We start from the raw sequence: 10,784 nt of genomic DNA, 5'->3' as shown, positions 1-10,784 counted from the left end.
CCTATGTCGTCAAATTGCAGCTTTCTGTGCAAATCTTTTGAACTGTCTGCTCCAGGCTCCAAATGCACCTCCCAGTAATTCATGCTGTATCTGAACCAAACCGTGTTCCAGGATGATGCTGAACTAAGCAGGCACAGCAATTAAAGCCTATTTTACAAACAACAGCTCCTCTCTTGCAACTGATGGTTCAGACAGGCTTGGGTTAGGCTGGCACGGCAGCACCCACCCTCAGGTACCCAAAAAACCACCCCAAAGGTGCAGTGTCAGGACAGCCACCAGCTGTGGCACAGGCACCTTTCTGCCACACTGCCTTTCTTGTACACTGAAATTAAGCTTTGCTGCTGCTCTGGATTCCTCTAGAATCTGGAAATGGGAGGATAAAATGTGAATTGCTCCTCTGCTCTCCCTCAGGGCAGGAGGATCACACAAACCTGCAGCCCCTCACGGAGCAGAGCCTTGAGAGGAGCCTTGCAGTGAGGCTGAGCTGATTTGGTGTCACAGGGATTTCTGCAGAGAATAAATCCACAGAGTTACAGGCTCTAGGCACTCACATCCCTCTGCCAGACAGTCCTGTAGCCTGTTCAGTGTGCCTTTTCCTATTGATTTTGGCCAGAGGATTTGCTTTTGGGGATCTGGATCACCCTCTTGCACCTCTGCCCAAAAATTCCATCAGTCTCAGGACAAGAATATATTTTTCTGCTATTTACTTTTATACTGCTACTCACAAATTTTACTGATATTTGGGAAGAAACTGAGTGCTTTCCCTTGTCGTTGCTTTCTTTTTCTTTTTTAATAATCTCACTCTGCAGCATAAGGGTGAACCCAACCTCTCTGCAGGCTGACCAAAGCTCCAGTGTGACCAAAGACAGCACCAGTACCATCATCCCTATACCCTGTGGTATCTGAGGACACAGGGCAGGTCCCACAGGGTGAAACCTCCCTGGGGCCAGGCTTTCCTCACCATATCCAAGGTCCTGGCTGGGGATGTGGCACCGGAGTGGCTCCCAGAGGGTTTGTGGCCAGTCTGGGATCAGGAGAGGAAGGCAGAGCTGTGCTCTGTGTCTCAGCAAGTCCTTGAGCACTGTGGGGTGCCCGATTTTCTGCTGTGCTGCTCCTAATTGCCTTTTCCTGGGGAATGTCATCAGGAGCACGGAGCATCCTCACACCAAAGGGGTCTGTTCACCTCCTCCAAACAGGAGCTGGTTTCTGGGGGCTCCTCGTGGGTGAAAAGGGCTCCTTATGCTGTGGTGGCAATGTCACAAGGCTGGGAGTGTCCCCAGAGCTCCCGGCACGGCAGGCTCAGCTCTGAACGCCCATTAACAGAACTGAGAAGCTGTGCAGTAAGTTAGTTACAGGACTAATTGATGCATTAAATATTCCTCTCTCCACAGGAGCAAAACACGGCAGGTTGGGGTGGGGTCAGACCAAGAGTCCTTGGAGAGCTGATTGCACCGGCCGGTCCCAAAACTTCCATCTGAGCAGGACCAAAAAGGCAATTTTGCAGGAAGGAAACACGGCGTGGAAAAGATTTGTTATGGCTGCAATGTATCACGCTGCTCTCCCAGCCGTGGGGAGAAAGAAATACAGTTTCTCCTGAAAACCTGGGCTCACCTCGGCTGTTTTGGTGCGAGGATTTAGCTGCCCACTGGACAAGCACCCCATCCCTAAAAACCAGCCCTGCAGCCCTTGGGGAGGAACAAACCCTCTTCCAGCAGCTACTGAAGAGGGGATGATAATAAACCCCTCGCTGTCCCTCACTTTGAGTGCCCAGCTCCCTTTGGGGTGACAGCCCTGGGGGTGTCACCCTCCCGGGGGGTTGTGGAGGTTCTTTGGACCTCCAGGTGATCTATGGTACCTACTCCGTGCTCTTAGGCTCCTACTTCCTTGGGTTACCTTAAATAAGCAAGCAGCTAATAGTTAGAAAGGTTATTTATTGCAAAGCACATGTTATTACCAAGCACATCAGTCTCAACAGGCAATAGGAAAAGGCAATGGCAAAGCAATGACAAATGCAGTGGCAATAAGCAAATGGCTAGAAGCCAGAATGGATAAAAGCAAAAATTCTCCCCAGTACAAACTCTTATATAGGATTTTTCCAACAAGCTAAGATGCAAACTCAGACCACCACTCCTTAACCTATTAGAATTCTAGTTTCTTAGCACACCAGGTTATGTATACAACTACTCATACAAGCTATCGTGTTCTATGTGAAAAATGTCAGCAATACTCTTACTATAGCTCTATTATGTCTATCCTGTCTACAACTGGGGTCCTGGAACCTCCACTGAAGATATCAGTATGTTTCAACCTTCACTAGAACTCACTCTGCTACTCTGGCATTTGGAACCTTTCACTTACTAAAAGCATTAGAACTCACCCTAAAATTACTGACTTTCTCCTACTTAAATTTCTCCTTTATGTGTGAGAAGCTTAATATACTTCAATCCATCCAAAAGCTTTAACTCAATCCCTGCACTCTGATTTCTCTCTGAAGAATTCAGAGAGACCCCTGACTCACTGACTCCAACAGGGGGTGACAGAATGTCACGGACATTCCCGAGGGGATCGGGGTCGGGATCCCCTCCCGGGGGGTGACAGCCCTGTCTGTCGCGGACATTGCCGAGGGGATCGGGGTCGGGATCCCCTCCGGGGGGTGACAGCCCTGTCTGTGGCGGACATTCCCCTCCCGGGGGCGATGCTCGGAGCCGCCGGGCCCCCGCTCCGCCCCGCAGGAGCCGCCCCGCGGAGCCGCCCCGAGCGCACCCGGAGGAGGTGCAGGGCGCCCGCTCCCCCGGCTCCCCGGCACGCTCCCCATGCACCCCCTTTCCCGTGCGCTCTCCGTGCACCCCTTTTGCCGTTCTCCCCCTTGCCCTGCATCCCTGGTGTGCTCCCCGCTGTAGTCTCCTTGCACCCCCTTCTGCCGTGCATCCCTCCTGTGCTCCCCGGCTCCTTTTCCCGTGCAATCCCCGCTGACCTCTCCGTGCACCCCCTTTTCCTTCGCATTGCACGTATCTTCTGTCCACCCCTTTCCTGTGCATCCCTGGTGTGCTCCTCACTTTCCCTGCATCCCCTTTTCCCTTTCCCCCGCTTCTGCGCTCCCCAGCGTGCTCCCCCTGCACCCCCTTTCCCCTGGTGCACCCCTCACCCTGTGTCACCCCGGCGCCTCCCGCACGCACAGTCCCCGCTCCAGCCGCTGTCCGTGCACTCCCGGCCATGAACGGCTCGCTGCCGGGCTCCGGGGCGGGCTGGCAGCCCGAGTCCGTCATCATCCCCCTCGTGTACCTCATCATCTTCCTCGTGGGCACCGTGGGCAACAGCCTGGTCCTGGCCGTGCTGCTGCGCAATGGGCAGGTGAAGAACACAACCAACCTCTTCATCCTCAACCTGGGGGTGGCTGACCTCTGCTTCATCCTCTTCTGCGTGCCCTTCCAAGCCACCATCTACACCCTGGAGGGATGGGTGTTCGGGTCCTTCATGTGCAAGGCTGTGCACTTCTTCATCTACCTCACCATGTATGCCAGCAGCTTCACCCTGGCCACCGTCTCCCTCGACAGGTAGGAAAAGGAACGGGAGGGAGGGGGTTCCCTGCACCCTGAGGCTTCCCTTTGGATCTCAACAGGGCGGGGAGGGACAAAATCTCCTGGAGCTAAATCCTGACTGCCGTGATCTCCCGAGGGCTACATGGGGATCCCTGGCCCCAGTGCCCAGCTGGAGGAAGCTTTCAGACTCCAGAGCTGTAGGACTGGGATTTATCCACAGGCCCTGGCAGTGAAGTGGGGATGAAAAATGAGAAAGAAGCAAAGCTCAGTAAGCTCTGGCTCTTCCTGGGCTGTAGGAGACAGCACCTACCCTCTTAGCCCCAGCAAAGCAGACAGACCTTGAGGAGAATAAAACACTGGGATATTTGAGCTGAGACACTAATTTTCCCAGCCTTTCTTTCTATTAGCAAAAAGCCCCTTTCTGTTCCAGTGCTGTCCCTTATTCCAGCGATTATCTCAGCCCATTCCAGGGTAGATTTCACTGGGAAGCCTGTTGCTCCTGCCTGTGCTTACCTCAGTCCCTGCCTCTGCAAGGGCCAGTGACCCAAGGGAGAGGCTGGGAGCTCCTGGTGCTGCTCCACTCAGCCCAAAACCTGTGAGATGGGATGTGGAAAATCCATAGGCCAGTCCCCTGGGAGGCCCTGCAGCCCAGCTGGATGTGTCTTGCCATCCCAGCACAGCACTGGCTGCTGACAGCATCCCCAGGAGCTAAAACACAAAATCCAGGGGCTGCCTCTCCCCCTGCATCCCATGGAGCAGAGGGTTGAGCAAGCCTCAGATCTGGGTGCAATTAAGGGACCAGCTAATTACAGAATTGAAGAGGGGTGATGTGCTCTCACATATGGCAGTCCTCACAAGAAATACACTGTGTCTGGGAATCCTGGGCACTTGCTCCTGCCTTTGCATCCTCACTGCTCCAATCACTTGTGCCAGACAGTGATGGTCAAGTGAGGATTTGCTGTATTAGGGAAGGGACAGAATAGGACCATCCCTCTTGTCCCCACAACCACTGCTAAGAGCAGAGGGTGATAGGACAGGGTCAGGGAGAGAACGTTCCTCAATGCTTTGTGCTGCACAGGGTCCTTAAGAAGCACCAGGGAATCAGTTTTGGGACAAAGTGCCCTGGAAAGCTCAAATCCATCATTTCTGCCCTCCCCACTCTGCTCCTGCTCTCTCTGTGCCCTCTGCAGGGCTGCAGCCATGTCCCTCTCCCTTCCCCCTGCAGGTACTTGGCCATTCGATACCCTCTGCACTCCAGGGAGCTGAGGACACCCAGGAACGCCCTCCTGGCCATTTGTCTCATCTGGGGGCTCTCCTTCATCTTCTCGGGCCCTTACCTCACCTACTACCAGGAGTTCCAGCTGGCCAACCTGACTGTCTGCCACCCCATCTGGGAGATCTCCCAGCGCAAGATCATGGACATCTGCACCTTCATCTTCAGCTACATCATCCCCGTGCTCATCCTCAGCCTGACGTACGTGCGCACCGTTCGCTACCTCTGGCGCTCCGTGGACCCTCTGCAGGACATGTCGGAGTCCAAGAAGGCCAAGAGGAAGGTCACCAGGATGATCATCATTGTGGCAGTCCTGTTCTGCCTCTGCTGGCTGCCCCATCACCTGGTCATCCTCTGCATGTGGTTTGGGTACTTCCCCCTCAACCACTCCACGTACGTGCTGCGCGTCCTGTCGCACGTCATCTCCTACGCCAACTCCTGCGTCAACCCCATCGTCTACGCCCTGGTCTCCAAACACTTCCGCAAGGGATTCAAGAAGATCTTCAGCTGCCTGCTGCACAGGAGGGCAGCGCACAAGGTGCACGTGGCCCAGGCTGCCAACACGGTCAGCACGCTGGAGGCAGAGCTCAGTGAGGTGACCCAGCTGAGTGAGGCCCTGCCCGGCCCCTCCCTGCGCTGCAGGGTCTCTGCACAGCCCTGGGGGGAGGCAGAGCTGCTGGGACAGCAGCAGAGAGCAGATGGCTCCTCTGTCACCTTCAGTGTCAGCTAGCACAGCTTCCTGCCACCCCACGGCTCTGCAGTCTCCTGCAGCAGTGCAGGCCTGGGGCTTGGGCTGAAATGGGTCCAGTTGAACCCTTTTCATTCAAATGCATCCAGATATCATAACCATGATGCTGCTGATACAAACTCAGCCAAGAATCAACCAAGAACAGGATTTGCTTCCACCAAGTACTTACTGAGAGCAGAGATCAAGCTCAAGAATCCACTGCCACGTGCCAGTAAACACCTGCTCCTCTGCCATGGACAGACTTACTCCCTGTTGCATCTACACCCAGAGCCTGTGAAAACCTCTGGCCCCTCCAACCAGTACAGCATCTGGAGTTAGTGGGTGCACTTTTAGAAACATTGGGAAAATCTTGGTTTGTTTGTGTCCTGGTTTAGGAGCTGTATCCCAGTGCAGCACTGGGTACAAACACAGCTCAGGTAGGAAAATCCAGGAGCAAAGCACAGAAGGTCACCAAAGGGATGGAGGTTGTTGGCCAGGGAAGCACAGCCATGGACCCATGGTAGGAGAAGGATTTTAATGCCTTTGGACAGCCTGGGGACTGCTCAGCATCTCAAGCAGGTGAGATGCTCATGGAGACAAGCAGGGCACTGATGCTGCTTCCCTGAGGTGGGACAGCCAAGGCTGTGTGAGAGCTGGGGGTGCCCAGCAAGCCTCAATAAAGCCCCTCCATCCCACCTGCCTTGTTCAGATCCTTTGAGAAGCCCCACAGCTGCAGTGGAAGAGGCTGGGGGTGGTGGGACCTGTTGGATGCAGGGGAGCTGAGGGGGGATGGAGGATGTGGGTGATGCCTGAGCATCCCTGGAGGGGGGCACAGCAGCACAGGAATGGCACTGAACCCACTGAGTGCAGCTGCCCACAAGAGGTTGCTGTGATTCATTCTCACACTTCTCAGCCCTGCAAAGGCTCTATGGGTGCCACCAGCCAAGGGCTTCAAGTGAAGACCTTCCTCTTTACCAAAAGAACATCACCAGACTATGATCAAGTCATCCTTTTGTAAAAAGCTGTGGCAGAGCACAGCCAGAGGTGGTGGTGAAAGTGCAGGGCAGCTGGGATGAGCTGTGCTGTGCATCCCTGCAATTCCCAGGTGTGTACCCCAACAGCCCCATGAAGGTCATGTCTCTATAAACTGCCATTACAGTTTAGTTTCACATCTGTCTGCACAGATTTCACTGTTGTGAATCCCCACAGCAGAGCTCCCCAGGACTGGGATGGGTATTTCTGTCCAGGACTTGACCTCTCCCTGAGGTTCTGGTCCTGACACAGCCCTCCCTCCACCCAGCCCCAGTGCTTGACCTTTTTTTTCTTGAGAAGCTTTTGACTGTAAAATATTTCTTTTCCCCTGCTGAGTGTTATTATAACCAGATCTTCCTCTCCCCACAGAGAGGGCCATAAATCGGCCACCTCCTCCTATCAGCAATGGTGATATTTAGTCTAGTCCTGTTCCCAGCATAAGTCACAGAGAGCAGTGTATAAGCAGCTCCATTAATTACATCTGCATTTATCTCCCTGCTCAACCCTTCACAGCCAGGGAAAACATTGAAGCAGCTGCACAAACACAGCTCAAAGCACAATTTTCCTCATGCCCTCATCTACCACTGCTCAGAGAGTCACAGGATCTGACTCCAGTGGATCCCACACACACTGAGGGGTTCAATCCACTCTCCTGGACAGTTAGCAGCTCACCTTGGGGGTGGGGATGTTGGCCCACCACCCCTGCACTGCCCAGGGGCTCAGGTCACTGTGTTGGCATGGCAGGGGGTGCAATCTGCCCATGTCCCCTGTCAGAGACTGATTCTGCTCCCCCATCCATCCCACCCCAGCCTTTCCAACAGTCTCCCAAGCCCATGGCTCAACCTGCCAACTGCTCTAGAGCTGCCCAGCTGTGCCATGAGCACTTTGAAGACATGTCTCAGGACACCCCCACCTCAGCTCCCAGCCCAAAGCATCACTGTGGCTCCTCTCCCAGGCTGTGGGCACCACTGGCACCTGCTTGTTTCTGGTCACTGCTCAGCAGTGAAGTCCCAAAGGGTGACAGCTGGGGCAGGTTCTGCACAGCTCCCAGCCTGGGGGGCTGTGCCTCACTGCTGCCTCCAGCACCCCCAAATCCCCTCTGACATGCACCATGGCTCTCATGGCTGCTGTCACCCTCTCCAGGAGCAGAGAGAGCCTTGGTGATGGTCAGACAGCCAGGGCAGGGCTTTCACAAGGTCAGGGCTCTGTGTTGTGACACATCCAACACCCCTCCTCATTTTATGGATCCTCAGCCATCAACTTGCTCTCACTTGTGTGTAGGCTGTAAGAGTGAAGCCAGATCATTACACTGTTCATAGAAAATACAGAATTAGAGAAAAAAGCCTTCTCCAGCTTATCTGACACTGCCCCTGCTCATCTGAGGAGGAAACCATTGCACTCACACCCAGCCCGTGCCTTTAGGAGCCCTCTGAGGGCAAACACAAGGTTTTGCTGCCAACACAAAACCATACTGGGAAGCTACTTTCCCCTCAGATAACAGAGCACATTAGGCCTAGATGGAAAAGACAAGAGCATCAGGATCTGCTGACACTCAACATGCTCTCAGCTGAGAGAAACATGCTCCTGGTCCATTCCCTTGGGAGGTTTTATCTTAAGAGCACTACAAGTCCCTATGTTCCAGTTAAGATTTAATAAAAGCATGTTTAACTGGAAGTGAAAAATGAATAGGCTAAACTGAGCTCCCATCAAGCTCAAGAGTGGGCAGGGAGATGAGGAATACTTGGCTGAAACCTCAGTTAGTGTGAACTTTCCAGTGAGCTTTCCACACAGATTTATCACTAAGGTTAGAGAAGTTATTTTGGTTTGTGGGGCTGTTTTCAAATACTTACTCTGCCAAATTTGCTCCCCAGTCTGAGGAGGCAGCAGGCAGCACCCCCAGACCCTGACACAGCCCCCAGCATGAGCTGCTGGGCAGCTAAAAACAAACAATAGGGAAATTGCTCTGCCCCCAAAACCTTGGAAATTAGAGACACCTTCCCTGTGTCAGGGCAGACCAGGAGGTGAGGGAAGGGTGTCAAACCCCACAGGAGTTTGGGGGAAACAAAGGGGGTTCAGCCCCATCTGTGGCCCCTTGCCATGGTCTCAGCACAACTCCAGGCTCCACTCTCAGCTCTCAGAGAGGTGTGAAGGGCTCAGTTGTGAGAGGCTCAGACTGTGCTGGCTGCCGTGGTCGCTCTTAATTAACATGTTGCAAACACATTCCTTACCATAAAAAGCCAAGGAGCACACGGAGCCCTCCCTGGTGCTGCACAGTGCTGGGCACCAGCTCAGCCTGGAGCCTCCCCTGCTCCCACCCTGAGGAAGGGTGGCTCAGGAAAAACGTGCTGCTGCTCCCAAAGCAGGTCTGGCTCCCCACATTCATTCCCCGTGCAGGGGAGAGGCAGACAGTGAGGAAATGCTTAGAGCCAGGCTGAGTGGGAGGCTGGGTTTAGGGAACAAGGACCAGGTGGCTCAGCTTTCCCTTTAACTCAGGGAAATGAGGGTCTTGATTCCCACCTGTTCTCCCAGGGAATCATCTCTTCACTGCCCAGATATCACCAAGCCCACTCTCAGCCCCCAGCAGCCTCTTACCCCCATTCCTTCCTCCAGATGCAGCCAGGGCATCCCTGGGGTAGAAGCAATGCAGTCAGCTACTGGTGCTGGTAATGGAGTGACCAGGGTTATTTTGCATCCCATATCTGGCTTCATCTGCTCCCCAGCCCTGGTCTGGTACAGCTTTCCTGGGGCAACAGGCTGACAGCAAAGCCCAGAAAGGCCTCTCTTGTTGGGGGGCATGCAGAGACATTCCCAGAGTCCCTGGAGAACAGGATGTGGCCCCATCCCAGACCCTTGACTGATCTCATGCATTTTCTTTGGGCTCTGGTTGGCACAAAAGCACCAGCTCAGGGAGGATTTCACTAAAGCTGCAGGCAAAGCTCCCCCTCCTCTCTCCTGGCTTTCCCTGTGACCGTTCCAGGTGAATTGCCTCACTCTGAGATCAGCTGCAATAAAACATGTTTTACAGCTCAGCATGAATTCCACGCACTCTCCTCGAGAAAGAAATTCATATCAGACTGCTGCAGTGTCAAAAACAGATCCAGAAAGATGGAATCCAGTTCCTTCTGGTGAATGTCAGGGTGTGTATCCAGCAGACTCAACACTGTATGAAACACCAGTCAGCAGAGCTTTGCTTATGTATAAAAACATTGTCCGGCGCCTGCCGGCCTCCAGAGCCTCTTGGATCTGGCAGAGGTTAAAAACAGCAAGTACAAGATCTCACATTTCCACAGACATTTGGGATTTGACAGCAGGAGGAAGGTTTCTGCAGGGAGGGCTCTTGTGTTGGCAATGTGAGCCTGCATGGTCAGACATGTAAAAACAGGTGTAGTGGTCAAGACTTAAACTCACACCTGGTCCAGCTCTGGGCTGGACAAGCCTTTAAAAACTCTGAATTTCAGGCATTTGCTACACCAGGCTGAGGAAGAGAAGGTCAAGGGTTCAGAAAGATTTTATTCAGGTAGTTCCTGCCCTTTCTGAGGAGGCACAGCCCAGGCAGGCAGCTGGGTCTGCCACAGCACTACCTGTGCTCTCATCCAGGTTCTAACATCCAACAGCTCTTCCACTGCTGAGCTAATCAGACACCAGCAAACACTGCTGTAAACACTGCTCAGGTGAATAATGGATTTGCTCCAAACTGCAAAGCAGCAGCTCTTCAATGCTCCTCTATGGAAACCCAATTGTATTTCAATTGTTACAGGCAAACAATGGAGCAGGCAGCAGGAGGGAGGGAGAGCAGCAGGAGGGAGGGAGAACAGCAAGTGCCTGCCCAGAGACCACAGATACAACACAGGTGTTCCAACACTCTGAAAAGCCTTGGTGCAAAGTGTCAGAGTCCAGCTCCCCTATCAAAGTCTGCCAGGATTGCTCCAAGGCACGTGGGAGAGCAGCACCTGCTCTTCATGCCATGCCCATGGGTTAAACAAAGGGAATGGGCTTGGCTGCTTGCAGGGAAGAGATGCATCAGATTTAGGAAGACAGGAGACAAAGAACAGGGATTGGAAGAAGGTGCTGAGTGGAAATCACTATGGGAACACTTGCTCTGCCTCAGGTCAATAAGGAGCAGCACCCAGCCAGGTCACCAAGAGCTCCCTCTGCTCTGTCACAGCTCCAGGCCCTGCCACCACCCACTGCCACTGCCTCACCTGGAACAGAG

General features: G+C 53.7%; 1 protein-coding gene across 1 annotated transcript; it reads left to right on the top strand.

Moving 5' to 3' along the window:
* The first annotated feature begins 3,137 nt into the window (after positions 1-3,137).
* Positions 3,138-5,866, top strand: GALR2 (galanin receptor 2). Its single transcript, XM_079323803.1, has 2 exons — positions 3,138-3,554; positions 4,765-5,866. Exons 1-2 carry the CDS (start codon positions 3,214-3,216, stop codon positions 5,540-5,542), a joined length of 1,119 nt encoding a protein of 372 aa, XP_079179929.1. The 5' UTR covers positions 3,138-3,213; the 3' UTR covers positions 5,543-5,866.
* The last annotated feature ends 4,918 nt before the right edge of the window (positions 5,867-10,784 follow it).

The sequence above is a fragment of the Erithacus rubecula genome, assembly GCF_903797595.1.
Source record: "Erithacus rubecula genome assembly, chromosome: 20".
Classification (NCBI taxonomy): domain Eukaryota; kingdom Metazoa; phylum Chordata; class Aves; order Passeriformes; family Muscicapidae; genus Erithacus; species Erithacus rubecula.
This window is presented reverse-complemented; position numbering and strand designations above follow the sequence as displayed.

Bases quoted from the DNA above. Each gene is read 5' to 3' on its own strand.
- GALR2 (XM_079323803.1), top strand. From the start codon at position 3,214: ATGAACGGCTCGCTGCCGGGCTCCGGGGCGGGCTGGCAGCCCGAGTCC. The intron at 3,555-4,764 runs GTAGGAAAAGGA...TTCCCCCTGCAG, and splicing joins GCCACCGTCTCCCTCGACAG to GTACTTGGCCATTCGATACC.